Source organism: Sciurus carolinensis, chromosome 1, assembly GCF_902686445.1.
Source record: "Sciurus carolinensis chromosome 1, mSciCar1.2, whole genome shotgun sequence".
Lineage (NCBI taxonomy): Eukaryota > Metazoa > Chordata > Mammalia > Rodentia > Sciuridae > Sciurus > Sciurus carolinensis.
This window is the reverse complement of record NC_062213.1, coordinates 196739371-196758775: the sequence shown is the minus strand read 5'-3', so window position 1 is coordinate 196758775 and position 19405 is coordinate 196739371. Positions and strand designations below refer to the sequence as shown.

General features: G+C 60.4%; 1 protein-coding gene across 3 annotated transcripts in view; it reads left to right on the top strand.

Annotated features, from left to right (window-relative positions):
* The window catches only part of Igsf21 (immunoglobin superfamily member 21), a 215993-nt gene that overhangs the window by 74705 nt on the left and 121883 nt on the right, over positions 1-19405 (top strand). For all 3 annotated transcript variants that reach the window (XM_047561331.1, XM_047561341.1, XM_047561351.1), the window contains exon 2: positions 2292-2404. In XM_047561331.1, coding sequence (XP_047417287.1) covers positions 2292-2404 — 113 coding nt within the window. The remainder of the gene's footprint in view (positions 1-2291; positions 2405-19405) is intronic.

Genomic DNA, 19405 nt, shown 5'->3' with positions numbered 1-19405 from the left:
CTGGACCCCAGGGCCTAGGACGTGCCTGGTACAGAAGAGATTCAGTGAATATCACTCACGACTCAAGGAAAGACAGAGGGCGGGGAGGGCAGTGCTGAGAAGCCGCGGGCAGGGCACAGGTGTGACCTTGTTCTACCCGCCTTTCCGCGAGGTCGATTGATGACAGAGCCGCGGCCTGGCCATCGATCGCGGGCCTCTCGTCCTCTGCACGGTCAGGGGAAAGGCCCTTATTTTAACCTGTGCTAACCACCCTGCTCACCTGCCCGCCTCTGGGTCATGCTCCAATGTCCCCAGCCCCCTCTGCCTCTGCGGTCCTCTGCTCTCGCCTGGCAGGCCCTGCCGACCCCATTGCTCTGGCATCTGCTCCTGCTGTCCCAGCCCCCGTCACCCAGCTGCCACCATCCGTCGCCCCTCCCCCACTTGGGATGTCCTCCTGGCTTTGCCAGCGGTGGTGACCCTCCCTCCGCCCTGGCGGCCTCCCACGCACCCGCCATCTGCACCTGTGCCAGCCACTGGATCTGTGCACCTGGGGATGTGGCCGTCCCTCCTGCCCGTGGGAGGGCCCGTCCCTGGTCTAGGGCCACCACCACGGGGCCCAACGACACCAGCTCTCAGCCGTGTCTTCGCAGGCGAGAAGCAGAAGGGCGGCCGCACAGGAGAGGCGGGCCCGTGACCGACCTGCAGGCTCTGAACTGGCCAGCAGGCTCAGGCGCTGGACTCAGGTCAGGGTCCCTGCAGGAAAGGGCCCAGCCCCGCGGCCGGCAGGAAAGGTGCCGGGCGACCTGTGGATTCTCTCCTGCTTCTCTCGAAGCCCAAGGGCGGGGTCTGCACCTCGGCTCCGCCACTTGGAGCTGTGTGATCCAGGCGGTCACCTGGCCTCTGTTTCCCCACAGCGCGTGGGGCTCGTGGACACTCCTCCCTCTGAGCAGCCGCTTTCCACCAGCTAACGCGTGTGGAGCCCTTGGCCCAGCGCTGGGCCGGGCAGGGCCTCGGGATACGTGCACCACCGTCGCGACGTCACCCTGGAGGACCTCTGCTTGCTGGGCCCCTCCTTCTGAGGGTGGCCTTGTGTGCCAGCTGTGTGCCCCTGGTCATCCGGGTGGACGAGGGTCCCGGCCCCTGCCCCCTGCAGCCCTGTGCCTTCTGTCCCCCTCTGCGCTTGCCCTCTGTGTGGTGGCAGTACGGCTGGGTCTGTGGGCCTGTGTCCCCTCTGCTTCCCACCCCTGGCCGGGGCCTGCACAGCCAGGTGTCCCCGCGAGCCTGACCTTGGCCCAGGTTAGAGACCGCCGACGGAGCCCAGGCCTGTCCTCTCCCTCCGGGCCACACAGGTCCAGTCTGACGCCAGCTTCCGGATCGATCCTGCTGAGGTCGATTCCTGTTTTTCTTTCCTGGAGTGTTGTAACCATTAAGTTCCAGGCAGGGGTCAGGCCTTGGCTCGATCCCCTCAGGTCGCCTGCACAATTGAAATCCCCAGCCGGTCCTGGCTAGTTTTCTCATTAAGACGATTGGACCGGATTGATCCGTTCGATCAGGGGTGGGACATCGGCCAATCAGAGGCTCCTGGGGGCTCGGCCTGAGAAGGAGGTCCCTGCCGAGCAGGAGTGGGCGCCCAGCCCTCGGGACGTGACGGGGGAGGCAGCGGATCGGAGGTCCCGCCGGGCTGGACGCTGTGTGGAGGCAGCAGTGTCCCCAGGGTGTGGCTACCAGGACAAGAGTCCCGTCCCCGTGTACCAGGGAGCTTGGCAGGCGTTCCCAGGGGCAGCTGGCCGGCAAGGGGCGCATCTGCTACTTGCTGGGACTTGAGAGTCCTGCTCAGGTGGCCGTCCACTGTCGCCTTCTCCGCGCCCCCTCGGAGTGGGGAGGTCTGAGTGTTAATGAAGCCGACGGCGGCCTCCGGGGCTCCCTTCCAGGACCGACTGGAGGCATGTGCACCACGAGGCTGGGCACGGGGGTCCTGGCGTGGCTCAGGGACCCTGGCTGCAGAGCTCCTCTGGGGCGTCTGGGACACACGGAGGCGCTCCCTGAGGCGCCAGGAGGGCCCACCATTGGGGTCAAACCATCCCAAGTAGATGTGCTTTCCATTCGGGATCCACGGGAGCCAGGGAGGTGGCAGACAGGGAGACGTGGACGAGCGGCAAGAGGGGCATGATTGTCACCATCCGCATAGGCTGCGGGGCCAGCAGCCCAGGGTTGGCAGGGACTCAGCTCCTCCGCACGCCCTCCTCCGCCCGCTGGGTCAGCCCAGCCTCCTGGTCCTGTCCGCCCTCACCGGCCTCTTCTTTCCTCTGCAGGTTACCTGACCGTTAACATTGAGCCTCTGCCCCCTGTGGTGGCTGGGGATGCGGTGACCTTGAAGTGTAATTTCAAGACTGACGGTCGCATGCGTGAGATCGTGTGGTACCGGGTAAGTCACCTGCCGTGCCAGGGCTGCCCGCAGCCGCTGGAGCCCTGATACCCTCACAGGTGCTGCTGTGTTCTCTGTCCCGAGTGATGCTGTGCCCTCCACCAAGTCCCCATCTGGTGTGACACTCCTCAAAGACCACTTGCCCAAACTTCCCCTCTGCTCTCAGGATCTCTTTCTTACCTCCCGAGTGTCCTTGAAAGGCCCCTACTCTGAGGAAGCCCCCCTAGAGCCCAGTTTGAAGTTACTGATAACACGGTGGGTCATGGTGCCCGTGCACAACTAAGGAACCATAATGGAGGGATTTCAAGTAAGAGGCTTTGGGTAATGTTCTTGGCAAGGGAGAGGGAAGAAGAAGGCTTCCTGTCCTCTTTAAAATCACATTGCAGAGATAATCTGCCATCCAATCCCATTACACGCAGGACCAGTCTGGTGTCCGGCACCATAAATTTAGGTCTGAGAAGGAGAGTGGTCAGAGATGAGCGGGGCTCAATTGTCAGTCACAGGAAGATCAGCTCTTGGCCTTGGGCACAGGGGTCCTTTCAGTCCCTGAGGACATCTTCATGGGTCTGGATAGGCCACCCAGGATGCCCTCCTCTGCCACGGGGGAGCAGGGGCTGGGCTCTGGTAGAGCTGGCACGAGGCTCCTGTGCAGACGATGCTCAGGTGTGCAGAGTGGGCCCTGCAGAGAACTCCCCTCCCATCAGCTGAAATGGGTGGGCAACATGTTTCAGTGAGACCCAGAGGGTGAGTCTTCCTCTCTGCTGACCACGTGGCCTCGGTTGAAACCTCTCCCTCTGCCTCTGATAGGGTGTAAATGGGTGGGCACAGCTGTGGTCCCAGGAAGCTTTGGCACATGGACACCAAAATTTGAATTTGGTGCAATTTTCGCCTGTTGCAAAATATTCCTCTTTTAATTTCTTTCTCGCTGTTAAAAAAAGGGTAAAAACTATTTTTAGCTCTCGGGCCGTACAGGAAACAGGATGCAGGCTGATTTGGTTCGCAGACTGTAGTCCCAAGCCCCCGATCTAAGACCACACGGTTCCAATCTTGGTAAGCCAGTCACCCTCTCTTCACACGGACCAGAGGCTGACCCTGGGCACCTGGTCACTCCTGGTCTCAGCTAGGAACTGTCGTCCCCTCCTTGCTCTCTGTCCAGTCTTGCCCTGGGCCAGCCCGTCTTTGCCGTTCCCTCTTGCGTTTGTGTTTTGATTCCTCCTCCACTGACGGGTGCCGTGCTGTTGGCTGTGATCTGTGCTCCTTTCGACCCAAATCATGGTTCCGCCTCTCAGCCCTGTCGCCAGCCCTGCCTAAGATCAGCCCCAGCGCCTTCCATCTGGTCCCCACAGTGGAAACCCGCACCCCACGGGATCCTGGCCTTGGAGGAGGGTGGATCCTGGGTAGACCAGCGGGCCTGGAGACAGCAAGGCCTCTGAGAAATGGTGCCGTGAACTGAGTCACTAAGAGGCGTGGTTACGGAGCCTGGGACCGCGTGGCCGGCGCAGGCTGTGAGCTCCTCATTGGCACCTGGCAGAGGGACCAGGATACTCTCCCTCCAGCTCACTGTGAGGACCCTGGAGCCGTGCCCCGCCCTCGGTCCTCCCAGATGTGATGGGAAGGGGGTGTGGAAAGAGAAGAAGAGTTGGTGGGAGTGAAGGTGGGCAGGGGCCTCCGCTGCCCGCGGTCACCCTGAAGCAGCTGTCTGCACTCGGGGTTGAAAGCCAGTGTCCGTCCCTCTCACAGAGGCAGCTGTCAGAGTAGGGACAAGACCAGGGCCTGGCTGGGCCCCCCTCCTCCCCAGCCCTGTCCCCGGTCCCGGCCCAGCCCTGCCTCGCCACCCTTGCCTGCGGTGGCGGTGACTGCCTGAAGCATCGGTGACAGTCCTTACGGGTGTCAGCCTGCATGCCGGCTACGGTAGGCTGCACTAATTAATTTATTTCATCTCATTTCACATCCTCTGACTGAGGGCCTCTGGAGCAGGGCATGCAGATGTATGCAAATCATATGCAAATTACCCGCCCGAGCCAAATGCCTGGGCCCTTTTAATTCTGTAGTTGGACTGAGGTGGTGCCTCAGCTGACCGGTGACTCTCCCTGGGACCGGGGAGCCCACGTGCCCTGCCCGTGATGGAGAGCAGCAGGCAGAGGACGGAAGGAAATTCCAAGGAGGTGACTCCAGGCTGCCAGTTTTCTCTCTGCCCGCTGCCACTCTGCTGTCCCTCACCGAGCGTCCCTTCTCCCCAGGATCCAGCTGAAGGCAGAGAGATAAGGGCCGACTAAGAGGAGGAGCAGCGAGAAGCTCCTCGCCCTCCTCCAGCTGGACCCCCTGGACCCCTGCTCTGCCTCCGCCCCTCCCCGCGGCCAGCTGCCCGGGCCTGTGCGGGGCCCTTGTTTCCAGCCGCGCGCGCCTCCCGCCCAGCTCCCTCCCCCACCCCGTGAATGAGCCTACAGAGCTGGGCTTGGAGAGAAATGAATAGGTCACACAGGCCCCGCCAGGGCCGCCTCCAGTCCCTCCCGAAGGGAAAGCGGGGCAGGTGAACAGCCGCCGCGGCCCGCTCTGCCCGGTGTGCGCTGAACGGCCCAAACCTGCGTGAAGGCCACGGCCACCCTCTAGTCCCAAAGACGCCATCCTAGCAATGGGAGCGTCCTGAACTTTCCAAAGACCAACGAACGGACTGGATCCGCTATGGGGAGGTTGGGAGATCTGATAAAATTGCCTGACACTCAAGGGACCACCCCCTCTGAGTTAAGGAGACCCCTGGCTGAACCTCTGGGAAGGTCCTGCCTGTGGCCCTCTTGGGGGAGGAAGGATCATGCTCTGGCCAACTGGGAAGAGGCTCAGCCAATTTTTCGAAGATGCCAGAAATACAGAATAAACTCAAGAAAGGGACGTGGTCAGAGCCCCTGGGCCCCTGGTCCAGCATGGTAGCCACAGATGACATATGGCTGTTTCCATTTAAATTTAGTTGAAATTAAACTAAATTAAAAATTCACTTTCTCAGTCAAATTAGCCACATTTCCAGTGCTCACTAGCCACACGGAGTCACCAGAGTGGACAGAACATATATAGAATATTTGCCTCATCACAGAACGTTCTGTGGCACCACGGACTGCTCTAGATATTTGAATTTTTTTTTCCAGTGGCCTCTGGAATACGCAGTGCTTGCCTAACAAAGGACTGTTTATCAAGCCAGCTTTCTTAGAATACTCACTGTAAAATGAATCTCAGTGAACGGAATTCTATTTTTGTAACCTGCCATCCTTAGATTGTGCAGGTGGTGAGGGAGGGTGGGAAGAGGGTTGGGGCTGTCGTCTCAAAAGCCCATGCAGAACGTACAAAAGATGTCAAGAGAGTCTTGAGGCCTGAGGTTCTGGGCACCGTAATTGCCTGTCAAGGTCCTGTTCAATTTAAAGATACGTCACCTCCCTCCTCACCATCTCTGCATGATTTTTGCTCTGTTTAGGGTTCCTCTCCTAGGTTTGAGTCTCCATCTTTGCGGCTTACGCACATAGCTCTATTTTCATTTTCAATATAGAGTGGCTAGTAGAGGAGAGGCGCAATTCCACGCTTGGCCAGGAGGAGGTGGTGCTGTAACATTCTGTTTACCCGAGCGTTCTGGGCCAGACTGCTCTAGAAGTGAAAGATACACTGTATCTTGACCTAGGCCTTCCTCCGCACTGGGGCCTGGTCCACAGTGCTGCTAGTGCTAATTTGGGTACTGACATTATTGAGCCCTTACCATGAGGCAGGCAGGCACTGAAGCTTTATGGACATCATCACATTCATGTCACATTGGCTCTATAGGGTCGGTTCATCCTGCATTTCAAATGAAGAAACCCGGTCTGTCCATGGAGACGGTGTCTCAGCCCACGTTGTCTTCCTGGCCTCTCCAGAGAGTTCCAGACATGCCCTCCTACACGAAGCCTCGTGTGGTCCCCACGTGAGTGCTAGCGTCCCGTCAATACCTTCCACGGGGCCACGGACGCTTCGAGGGCAGCAGCCCCATCGTGTCCCCACTGTTCTCTCGACACCTACCGAAGAGCCACTGCCGTCCCTATTTGCTAAGTTAACAAAGGCAGAGCTGTAAAAACAAACAGGCGCCTGTTCTCCCGGGCCCCACGCAGCCTGCTTGGGTTTCAGGTGGGCGTGGCGGACAGTCGTAGATGGTCTTTCTCTGTCGTGGGGAAGGGGGTTTTTGGGACTCCAGGACTCTGTGGATTGTGGGAAAAGGGGACATTGCTTATTAGGAAACCCTGTCTGAGCACATTCAGTGGGGTCGCCTGCCCGACAGGCACAGCCAGAGGTCTGTTGATGTCACAGAAATCCATTACCCAGCCTCAGAGCGCAGCGGGAGGTCACCTTGCACGGCCCTTTTATCACCCGCCTATGTTTGGTCTCCCTCCTCTCCACTTGTCCCAGGGAGCTGCCCTGGGCCCAGGTGACCAGGCCACAGAGATGAGAGCCAGGGCGGAGAGGAGGGAGGAGACCCCAGGCGGCACCCGGACCCTGCCTTCCGTGCCCTTGTCTCACCTGCTTCCCCCGAGGGAGCTGCAGACCCGTGGTGGTCGATGGCACGGAGGACCCCAACAGGCACCCTTCCCAGCAGGCTCTGCTGGGTGCCTCTGCAGGAGGGTCAGTGGCGGCTCAGGACCATCAGAACAGGGGCTCGGGCAGCCTTGTGGGGGTGGTCGGGCCGGGCCCAGGTGTGGGGTCCTGTGCTGGAGTCTGGGTGTGGACCTCCCTTGTGAGCTCTGACACCTGATCTGAAACGGGTGGGGAAACCGAGTGCTTGCTGGGCTCGGACGGGTCAGCCTCCATGCCTAGCCTCCACACCCGGCCTCCTGGTCCATGGCGGCTCAGATCCTCTGCTCGTGAGGTCTATTGTCCCATGTGTGACTTAACGGATCCAGAGGGGCCGTCTGCAGAATGGAGGGGAAGGTGCGGGGGGATCCTAGGGTCAGGTTCCTTGGCTCCCATCCAGCCACCGACAGTCCAGGGAGGCCTGGCCGGTGGCCTGTCCAGCAGGTCCACTCCCGCGTTCCTCTGTGGCCGTGCTGGGAATTCACCGGATTTCAGTTCTTGGAAACATCGCCGCCCAGCTCGGACGCTTGGCGGTCCTGGCTCCTGAGGTGGAGCAGTTTCGGGAGGCCGGCCGTTGCCGCCTTGGCTCTCTCCTGCCCGCAGCCCTTGGCGGTGTTTTGTTTGAGGAAAAACAGAAACTGGGGACCACGAGGGAGCACTATAGCCCAGGGCTCTAAGGGCAAGAGGACCAGACTGGACACACGGTGGCCAGTGCAGCCTGTCAGCCCTGGACCCGTGTCCTGCTCCGGGACTCCAGGTCTCCACAGCTCCAGGGTCTGGAAGAGGGAGAGCGGGGAGGCTGGGCGCCAGGGCGGAGCAGGCAGCTGGCTCGCGCAGGACTCCCTCCCCGGCCTCCTGAAGGGCCAGGTTCCCTCTGGGGAAGGCTGCCTCATGCCCAGTCCTAGCATAGTGGCCACACAGCGGGAAGGGGAGGCAGCCAGGGAGAGGCCACCAGGGAAACGTGCCGGTGTCTGAGGCTGTCTTCTGACTCAGGGCGGTTGTCTCTTTATCAGCCCCTTGACACCGATTGATGGCCGCAGAGCTAGGAAGGGTCCAGGCACAAGCTCCGGCAGCCCTGCAGCTTCCCGGGGGGCAGAGTTAGAAGGGCAAACGGGAGAGGCAGGAGGCAACCACGAAGGCAAGTGATCAAGACGGGCCGGGGGGATAGAAGAGGATCAGATGGTCAGAGAAAGACCCTCACATCAGGTGCCATCATGGAGGCAGCGGCAAAGCCACCTTGGGGGGAGGAGGCAGAGGACCTAGGTGCCCACAGATCAGAAGGCAGAGCCTGAACGGCTGGAGAGGGGCGTTAAGAGGCCATGCTGCAGCGGGCAGGGACCTCGCGCCCAGCCTTGCGCTCCAGGGAATCGCTGGGCAGTTTTCCTAAGGACAACAGGAAGCACGGGGGACGGAGCAGGGAGGCCTCAAGATCGGGTTTGCTTTGTCAAGAGATCAACGCTGGTGGCTCGTTGGAGGAGGAGACGTGGCAGGAGGGAGGCCCGGAGGCAGAGCAGGGAGGCCGCCCAGGCTGAGGTGCGAAGGGTCTGGAGGGCGGGTTCCACTTGGGGTTTCCGGGGAGCCCGTGGAAGGAATGTTGGGAAGGGCTCCGGACGACTCCTGGCCTGGGGGCCTGGGCGGCGGGTGTGTGGGACGGAGGAGGAGGAGGAGGAGGAGGAGGGAGAGACGGCCAGGTGCCCCGTCGCCGTGCGGCCCGGGGCTGGAGCCAGGAGGACCGCGGTTGAGGCCACACGTCCAGAGTTCTGGGAAGAGGCCAAGTAGGAGGCCGTGCCTGGGAGTCACCACATCAGGACTCGGAGGTGTCCCCGAAGCTGAGTCCCCAGTGCAGGGGCCCTGGGAGAGGGACCTGTAAGGTGACGAGGGCCCGGGTCCGTCCACCAGTGGTCCACACTGCTGTCACCGGAGCGGCTCAGTGACTGGGGAGCGTTTCCCTGATCAAGAGGTGAATTCTCGCTCGGGGACGTGTCTCCTTCTGCCATTTTGTGGTGCCACCAGAGGCCAGATGTGGCCCCTTAATTTGGGCCTCCGCAGTCTCCGGAACCGGGGGCCTAAAGAAGCCATTGTTTATCAACGACCCAGCGGGTGGTTTGCTACAGAAAATGGACCACGACAGGGTCATCAGAATCTGGACGGCACCTAGAGCCGTAGGCTTGGAGAGATGACCCGGGGGAAGGAAGGCAAGAGGTCTCCGTGATGGGCGGGGGCGCCCCAAGATGTGGAGACGGAAAAGGAGGCCAGCAGAGAGGCTGAGGAGAGGCCAGAAAGGGGGTGTCCCGGATTCCCAGGGAAGAGAGGCTCCCGGCTCCCAGTGAGCCAGTGACTCCAGCACAGAGCTGGACTTGAACTTGCGACATGGAGCCCTGAGGACCTGGGGAGGAGCAGCTTCTTTGGCATTAACAAGGGCAGAAGCCTGGCTGGAGGGTGTGGGGAGCACGGAGACAGGACGGGGATGGTCTTGAGGTTTGAACCCAGGGGCCCTTAACCACTGAGCCACACCCCCAGCCCTTTTTTGTACTTTATTTAGAGACAGGACTGAGTTGCTCAGGGCCTCACTTTTGCTGAGGCTGGCTTTGAACTCAGATCCTCCTGCCTCAGCCTCCCGAGCGGCTGGGATCGCAGTTGTGCACCACTCCACCCAACTGAGGTTTTCCCTCTTAAAGGGCCTTGACCTTGAACTTCTGGACAGACCTTTGCAGGTCACATAAGGACACGACTGCTTCTGTCGCGGCCACCTCCATCTGCACGCTGCCCACGAACTGCCTAGAACGTTGTCTTTGCCCAACTTCTCATCCCTGCCGCCTAGGCCTGGGCAGCCCCGGCTCCCGGAGAACGTGAGCTTCCCGGACGCTCAGCTCCGGGGTGACGGAGCCACGCAGGGGGTGCTCGCGGGGAGATGCCTGCTCTGCCCGATTAACCGCTGCCCCGGCCGTTCCCACGGCATCCTGAGCACCACGCAGACCGTCCCCTCCAGGGCCAGCTTCCGGTCCGGCCTGCGGCACTGAGTCGCTAAGACCCTCTTGTCTGCCTGGCCACGGGGCTTGGTCAGGCCTCTGCCCGGCACCTCCCGGGACTGGTGCCAGGCAGCAGCCGCCCTGCAGGGAAGCCGTTTCCCTCCCGCGCCTCAGGCGGCTTCACCTCCGGCCTCGCCTGGCCACCTCTCGCTCACTCCCTGCCCGCCAGGCCGTCCCACCTCTCACCAGGACAAAATTAGGAGATCCCGCCGTGTTCCCTCCGCATCTACCTTAGGGATCCGTCTGTGTTTCTCTCTCTGTTTTATTATCTGCTTCCTCGTGTGCCGTGGTGACGGGCAGGCCCTGGGCCGCCGCCCTTATGTGCGTCTCTGGATCCCCACTAAGTATATGGATGGGCTTCTTGGGTGCTTAAAACCCCAGAAAATGTGCCTGCTACGTGGGTGCGTGTGGGGGCTGAGGGCCGACCCTTCCCGAGGCTCCTTGACACCCACCGTCAGGCTTGGCAGCAGGCGTCTGGGCATCCAGGGTGAACCGTGCAGCCTGGGTCCCCAAGTCCACCCTCGGGATGGGTCCAGCAGACCCGGGGGACTGCAAGGCTGTCAGGAGACCCCACTGTCCACAAGTCTTCCAGGGACCAGGAAAGAGGAGATGGCTGGGGAGGGGCGGCAGGCGGCCTTGGTGGGAAGACCTGTGTCCTTGGGTTGGGGTCTGTCCAGACTGCGGCTCAGCCAGCCTGGATACAGGCACACATGCCCTTGGATGGCAGAGGAGACCAGAAGCGGGAAGAGGAGAGACTGGCACAAGGACAAGAGTTTTTGATCAGGAAAAAACCCATCTGCTCTTGGGGATTAAGACCAGGTTTCTGATACTGGCAAGGAGACCTCTTCTCTGCCCCATGTGGGGTTGATAAGGACTCTTGGCTTTCAAACTGGCAGGAGGGGAGCCAAGAATTGGAGTGAACCCCCAAATAACAAGATGTTCTGTTGGACCACACGTGGACTCCAGCAGTGAGGGGCTTTCCCATTGGATGGTTGTGAGAGAAGGACGGTAGCCTGGCAGATCCCAGGTGCAGAGGGTGGTGGGGTGTATCCTCACAAGTGCAGAGAAGAGAAGGGCAGCACGTGGGACATGATGTCCTGCTGTGTGGCTTCGAGCAGACAGCCTGCCCTCTCTGAGCTTCAGGATCCGCCAGTAAAACAGAAGGATGAGGTGAGCTGGTGTCTCTTGGCCGTTCTGCCTCTTCCCCACCTACGACCTCCCTGCCCTGATTCCTCTCCAGAGCAGCCCGGCTGGCGGAGGAGGCCGGTGATGCGGGTCAGGGCAGCCCACTCTGGACCCTCTTCATCAGGGCTGGGGTGCTGGCCTGAGCTGCCGGCAGGGCCTCAGAGCCAGGGGATCCAGGAGCTGCGTCGAGAGCCTGGTTCCCAGCCCCGCTGCTTGGCCTACACCCTGCTGGGCTCAAATGACACGGGACCCACTGAACTTGGCAGAGAAGGATTAAGGGTGAACTCTGCTCTCGCGGCAGGGAAATAGGACCCCACGACTGTAATGGGGGACGTTCCAGAAAACCCGCTCAGGCCCCCTCCCTCCTCCACCCTCCCTCCGCTCCCTCTTCTGGTGACAGGCCCGGGGGACAGTCAGCCTTTTTGCCGGCAGATGCGGCCACGTGCTTCTCCCGCACATGTCTGCCCTTCTGTGACCGCCCCTCCCACCCCACACTTCACGAGAGTCCTAAGGACCAAGTTCAAGGTCATGGGCCCCACGTGCAAGGTCCCTCTGGACGGGACCTCTGGACCCACTCCTCCAGTCCTGCTTCCTCCCTTGCTCACAGATGCGCCTACCGCACAGGGCGAGGGGCCTGTTTGCAGGACCCCGAAGGTGCTGGTGTCCTGTCCCTCCTCCACGGGGTGCGTAGGCCACCCTGCTGCCCTTCTTCGCCCTCCTTTGGGCACGTTCCAACTTTCCCTCCAAGGCTGAGCTTCAGCATCACCCCCAGAGACCTTACCCTCCTCTATTCCCCTCCCTCCTCTTCCTGACTCAATGGCCGTGACTGGGCGGGACCCTCAACACTCAGAATATTCAGAACTCTCGCAAACGACTCAACACGTGGGGCCGTGTTCACTTACCATGTTATTCAGCAGGTGTTTCTTGAGCACCTACTAGGCACGGGCTTTGGAAGGAGAGCGTGGGGTCAGAACGAGGGGGCCTGCTCGTAGTTGAAGGGAACGGCTGGTGCTGAAGGAGAGAGCATCGAGTGAGTGAGTCTTTCAGGCTGTGGTCACTGCCTCAAAGAGGGCAGATGTCAGCTCTGAGAGTCCATGGCAGGAGGGCGGATTGTGTTCGTGAAATGACTCTTGCAAAATGCAAACTCCTCGGTGGGCGCTTCAGTCAGCTTTTTTGCAGCCGTGACCAAAGGACCTGACGACAAATTTAGAGGAGAGGTTGATGTGGGGGCTCACGGGGTCAGGGGTCGGCTGCATTCTGAGATGAGGCTGAACATCATGGCGGAAGCACCTGGTGGAAGAACATGGCACCAGGAAGCAGAGAGAGAGTCCCCTCACCACAGACAAAATATAAACCCCAACGACCGCCCCGGAACCCAGCTCCTCCAGCCACACCCCGCCTGCCCACACTGACCACTCAGCTCATCCCATCGGGGAGTTAGCGCACTGACTGATGTTCTCATGACCCGATCCTTCCGCCTCTGAACTTCCGCGCATTGCCTTACACATGAGCTTTTGGGGGACGCCTCACATCTAAGCCGTAGCTCTGGGCTTATTATTCTGCTTGGGTCTTTCTCCCCTGAGTGTCCAGCACGATGCTGAGCACATGGCTTAGGGAATGATGAAGGACGGAAGGGGGCTCTGTGGGGCACTTTCAGTTCTTGTGATCGGAGCGTTTCGACAGTGCTTCCTGGGGACGGCTGAGGCTCCGCCCCTGCAGGGGTCTAAGCAGGTGTTAGAGAGGCTGCCAGTTGGCAAAGTTCTAGGAAGGCTTCCTGGCCGGAGGAGGCCTGGGTGGGGCAACCCCGTGCATTTCCATCCTGGAATTCTGTGCTTCAAGTTCAGGAATTCAGAGGTGGAGATGGTGCACTCAGCCATGCTGCCTGGTGAAAACCAAGTGTGGAACAGTGGCAGAAAACAGGTATCAGCAAGTTCCCGATTCCCTGGGAGACAGGTGACCTCAGGTGAGCTGGGAACCAGACCCCTGTGGCTATAAGTGTCCAGGGAGGGACCCCTCCATCAAGTGACCATTCAGAGGAGGTGAGGGCAGCCCATATGTGAGAGCTGAGTGGAGGGGAGATGGGAAGGAATTTAGTAAGACCCAGAAGAGGACTCCATGCCCTGTAAAACACATCTCTGTTGATGTTGCCTTGATTTAAACTCATCGGTGACGCCTCCGGGTCTTATGGATGGAGACCATCCCTGGCGTCGCCCTTCAAGGCCCTGTATCATTTGGCCCCAGCCCTGCTTTCCAGGCTCCCCTCCCTGCCTTCTCCCCTGAATGATGAAGCTCGGGTATTCAGAGACTTCCAGAAACCTTGGGAGAAGGCAGAGGAGGAGCCAGAGTTGGGGAAACTGAGGTCAGGCGCAGTCAGGCAACTGGTCCAGACTGTGCTGCTGGGAGTGGTCGCGTCCGTCTTGAGCCCAGTTATGACTCCGAGGTGCGCTCCTTCCCTGGGCTCCATGGATCCCTGCTGGGGCTGAGGGACCCGTCTGATTTCTGGCTTCACCAGTGCCCAGGCTGGGGCCCAGGACCATCGGGGCCATGCCCGTCCCCCTTGGGAAGCTCTGGCACCTTCTGCCAGGGAAGGGGGACGTTAGGAAGGGGGATCGTCAGGGCTGTTGTCATCATCTTGCTGCTGGAGCCTCCTGCCCACGAGGTTCACAGGCCCTTGCAGAGGCTGTCAGTGTCCAGCGAGGACACAAGAACAGCTTCCAGCCCCAGAGAAGCCACAGGCAGCGCAGGGCCCACCAGAGACAAGCATGTAGAGCTGACAGGTGTCAGAGGGCTCCCCCTGCCCACCCACGGCCTCCAACGTGACGCGCCCACGGCGAGTGCTGGGAAATGCTCATGGTACTGTCCAGAGCACAGGGACCCCAGGAGCCACCAAGGGTGACAAGGGGCCCAGATGGGTGCAAAGTCTGGGTTGGATTCTACTCTTCAGGAATGGAAGTTGCAGTGTCATTACTATTATTATCATTTTGCAAGGTGGTGGAGTAGCGCAGACGAGTGTAGACATGTACTTGCAGGTAGCGGTTCTTGGGGGATCTGTTTTAATGGCTATAATAATCATTCTAATTGGCACATTAATTATACAAGAGCAGGCGCTTCCAGAACCGTTGAGGTGTTGGGAAGCTGTTTATTTCCTTAAGTGGTTTAAATATTCCCCTTGAACCCTGTTTACTCTGTGAATATCGATTCGCTTGAGGCCTGTTCAGTGGGGACCGGAGGTGGAGGCTGTCTGGACCCCGGCCTCCGAGCTCGTGAGGTCTCCGCCTCCCGGGTTCGCCCCTCACCCCTCCAGGCTCAGAACTGACACCTGAGAGCCCAGATGCTGTCCCAGCTCGACATCTGCTGGAGAGGCGGGGTTGAGGTGGCACAGAGGGTGGCCCGCCTCCCTGGCATCAGGTGCTCGGTGAAGGAGGCAGGAGGGAGGAGGCTGAGGGTGGTGGGGGACCTGAGCAGAACCTGCCTCCTGGGTGCCGTGCAGTGGGGCTTGGACGGTATCCACAGGGAAGCTGGTGAGTTTTAAGCACCATGGTTCAGTTTTAGAAAGTTCCAGACCTCTCCCCAGAGACGTCTGATGAGCGTCTCAGCCTCGGCGCGGCCTCCCCTAGCCTGTCCTTCCCCTCCTCAGTAGATGACATCATCTTCCGCCAGACCCTGGGGTCTTCCCCGTCCCCTGCCTGTCCCTGCCCCCACCCCAGTTCTCCCTTTGGCGGGATCTGAACACAGGCCCCCATCCAGTTGCTGCTTCCCATCCCCTGGGCCACCACTGGCCAGAGCCCTGGTGCCACTCTGAGCCAGCCTCCTCTGAGCCACACGCTCTGCTTCCAGGCTCCTGCCTGACCCCAGTCTGGTGTCCCTGCAGCAGCCAGAGTGGCGTCAGAGCCAGGGCGTGGTGTCCCCGACTCGCCTGCTCCTTTGAGAGGGAATCCAGGCCTCTCTCTGCTCACATACCCCACACCCCACCACTCCCCAAGGCCCGACCCGTGCAGCCCCACCTCGGTGCTGTTGGGAGAGCACGGCGAGCTGCCTGTGCCCGAGGACCCAGACTGAGGACAGCACTCGAGGCCTTAGCCAGCAGGACTGGGGCGGCAGGAAGGGCTAAGGGCACTTCCAGGTGCCAGCTCGGTGGCCTCTCCCAACCGCCACATCCGTGTCTGTGAAATGGGGTGACATTAGCACTGAGGGCGGCAAGAGGGGCCGTGGGCAGAACCCAGGACGTGGCTGACATGTAGAGGAAGCTGAGCTTGGACTCCGCCTCCAGCCTCCGTCTGGCGAGGACCGCCCTGCTGCCGGCCGGGAAGGGGCAGGGCGGAAGCCGGGGAGGGTTGCCGCAGGTGATGCTGGGTGGGTCCCGCTCCCCGGGGGAGGGTTGCCGCAGGTGATGCTGGGTGGGTCCCGCTGGGGAGGCAACCCCAGGGCTCGGAGTTGGGCCTCCTGCGGGAGACACCTGGCTGCCCAGCTGAACCGCCGGGGTTTCTCCAGACTGTACTCTGGGCCCTGTTGATTCATCCTCCCAGACTAGTGAGAGACCCTGCTCCGTCCCAGGCAGTGACCGACGCTGTTCCGGAGGGCCTGTCCCCAGGGCATCGAGGAAGCGGGTAATGTTTATGTGCTTTTTGTTTGCACAGACATCTTACTGACACCAGGTCTGATTTTTTTTTTATTTTGATACATTTTAATTTGTAGAGCCTCTACAAAAAGCAATAACCTTCTCTTCTCTTCCAACACCTGAGAGACAACATCTCCTAGGCAATAAAAGTAAATATCCTGGAATCAGATCTCTCCGACTCAAATCCTAGCTTTGTCATTCAGAAACTGTGTGACTTTGGACAAGTTACTTTACCTCTCTGGGCTCTAGTTTCCCCATCTCATGTATTTAACTCAGGACAGTGCCTGGCACTATGTCAGTGTTGGTGTCGTTACACTTACTTAACTTATTGTGATTTCTTGCTTTATTCGATTGTCTAAAACCCCCAGAATTCTTGTAAAAATGTTGTACCTGGTTTTCATGGAAATGCCTTTATTAGTCTACCATGGCATACGATACTTGCTGCTGATTTCTGATAAATGCCCCTTTTTGTCATGCATAGGAAGGTCACTTCTACTTCAATTTCTCCTAGACTTTTTATAAAGAAAAATTAATTAAATGCTTCTTAAGAATCTATTCGAGTAATCAGAAAGTTTTTTTCCTTTAATTTACTAATGGAATGAATTATGTTGATGGTTTTCCTAATATCGAGCTTCCGTTGGGTTTTTATAATTTCTTTAAACAAATATCTTGAGCCCCAAATTAAAAGAACTCTCAAGTATTTATTTTTTATTATTATAAATGGAATCTTTTTCATTGGATTTTTCTGTGGGTCTCTGGGCTCCGAGAACGCAAAGCAATTGATTTTTTGTGCGGTTTTATCTCGTATCCTACAAATTAGATGAGTTCATTCTTCCTCCTAACGAGCACGCGCTGGCTCTCCTTGACTGTCAGCAGCCGCTCCGACACACCTGGTCCTGCCTCGCCTGTGTCTTCAGAGGCGCTGCCTTGACACACCAACAGGCATCTATTGAGCGCCTTCTGTGTGCCAGGTGCAGAGCTTGGCTCGGCTGGGATTCCTGCTCAGCTGACAGCAGAGTCCTGATAAGGGGAGCAGGACCACTCGGGCTGATGGAGACTTAGACCCATTAACTGGCGGTCAGGCCGCCTCCTGACCGGCTCGCACCCTTTTAAGGGCCAGGAGTGACTAACCTGGACCCGGACGGGAAGCCGGAGCTCCCAGCTCAGCGGCCGTCTCGGCAGGGACCGCGAGGCCACCTGCCCTTCCCCAACCCTGGCCCTGAGCTGCAGCTCTCTCCTCCTCTCCGTCCTTGTGTCCCCTTCACGACGGCTCCTGGCCCAGAGGCGACCTTGCGGCCCACCATGGCCCCTGCTTCCCCTGGGGCTGGGGTTCTCTCTGGCCCTGGGTGAGGGTCCCTGGGAGGCTGATGGCCTCGGGGTGGCCCCGAGCTCGGCTGCCTGCCTGCACGCCCCTGCCGGCTGGGGACTCGCTCTCGGCTCTTCTGCTAACTGCCCCCTGCCCTCTGCACCTGCCCCAGGAGCCTGTCCTGACTTCTCCTGTCACCAGACAGCCATCGGCAGCGTTGTCCTGTGGTGCTTGGGACTCCAGCCCCCAGGCTGGATCCGCACTTGTCCCCTGTGTTCTTGGGCTTCCGCGGGCTCCGGCGGCCTCCTGCAAAGACAGCAGCTGGCATCTGGCCTTGCCGCCCCTGGGGTCACGCTGTGTACGCGGCATCCAACAGAGAGCGAGAGCCACCTGCCCCTCTGTGCTGTGATCGCCAGGCCCCGAGCTGGGGACACCTTTTATCAATCCACACCCAGCGGCCGTGCGGTCCCGGGCAGCCCGTCTAGCCTGCCCGCGTGGCACCAAAGGGCTGCTCATGAGCAGCCCTCGGGATGGAGCTGCTCCACCCAGTCCGAGGTTGGAGGCTGCTCTGGACGCGGGCAGGGGGACGGAGCCTTTCTGGGTTACTGGCACATTCTGGTGCTCACTAAGAGTCCTGTGTCACCTGGGGCAGAGCCGGGTGGCAGCCCTGCGTGCACAGGACGCTGAGGCGCGGAGGCAAGCGCGGTTCTCCCACGGAGGCGGGGCTCCCACCCAGGTCCTTGGGGATCCAGAGCCCCTCTGCCCGTTTTCCTACCCCGAGACAGCGGGGCTGGTGACCGTCCCCTTCACAGGAACCTCCAGCCCTGATGGGCCAGGGGCCGGCCTGGCGCTCGGCGGTGCTGGGGTGGGAGCAGCCTGGACGTCCCCTCCTCCTCTGGACCGTCCATTCCCACAGGGGCCACCACAGTGCGCACGGCCTCTGTCCCTCGTCGTCATCCTGGGTGGTGGCGTTATCGTCTGGGCTTCCAGACGCCCTCCAGACGCTCCAGGCAGGAGCCCTTGGCCAGCAGGCAGCCCGCCACCGTGTGGCAGGTCACCGGCCTCCTGAAACCTCCGTCCCCTCATCTGGACAATGAGGGAAGTGAATGTCCCCGAGGGGTGTTGCGGGAATCGAGAGATCATCTGACAAGGGTGAGGCTGTGACAGTGACAACAGAAGCTAGTGGGCAGCTCTGCGCTGGGCCAGGTCCCCGTGCTGGGCGCCGTCCTCCCCCTGGTCTGCATTTCCAGTGAGGAGCCTGCGGCGGGGCAGGGACTTCCTGGCCCTGAAGAACGGGACTCGCCTGGCGTCTGGCCTCGGTGACTCGCTCTCGCTGGGAGGGCAGCCCAGGTGGCCCAGGTTGACTTCCCGGGGGAGGGAGCGGCCAGCAGACTCCTGAGCGCTGGGGACGTGTGCTCCCCTGTCCAGCTGGGCCACCGAGCTGGAACCTGCACAGCTGTCCCCTGGGCGGGACACCCGAGCTCAGCCCTGGGGACACAGGGGCTCCCGGGTCAGGCAGAGGAGAGCCCCTGCTTCACACGGTGGCTGCCGAGGGCCCCTGAGCTGGGGCGGGGAGCACAGGAAGCCAAGGTGGGGACCCCAGACTGCAGGGCCCAGGGGCCTGAGTTAGGATGGGGTCCAGGCCCTGAGTTAGGGATGGGGGTCCAGGGCCCTGAGTTAGGGATGGGGGTCCAGGGCCCTGAGTTAGGGATGGAGGTCCAGGGGCCTGAGTTAGGGATGGGGGTCCGGGGCCCTGAGTTAGGGATGGGGGTCCAGGCCCTGAGTTAGGGATGGGGGTCCAGGGACCTTAAGTTAGGGATGGGGGTCCAGGGGCCTGAGTTAGGGATGGAGGTCCAGGGGCCTGAGTTAGGGATGGGGGTCCGGGGCCCTGAGTTAGGGATGGGGGTCCAGGCCCTGAGTTAGGGATGGGGGTCCAGGGGCCTGAGTTAGGGATGGGGGTCCAGGCCCTGAGTTAGGGATGGGGGTCCAGGCCCTGAGTTAGGGATGGGGGTCCAGGGCCCTGAGTTAGGGATGGGGGTCCAGGCCCTGAGTTAGGGATGGGGGTCCAGGCCCTGAGTTAGGGATGGGGGTCCAGGCCCTGAGTTAGGGATGGGGGTCCAGGGCCCTGAGTTAGGGATGGAGGTCCAGGGACCTTAAGTTAGGGATGGAGGTCCAGACCCCGAGTTAGGGATGGGGGTCCAGGGGCCTGAGTTAGGGATGGGGGTCCGGGGCCCTGAGTTAGGGATGGGGGTCCAGGGACCTTAAGTTAGGGATGGGGGTCCAGG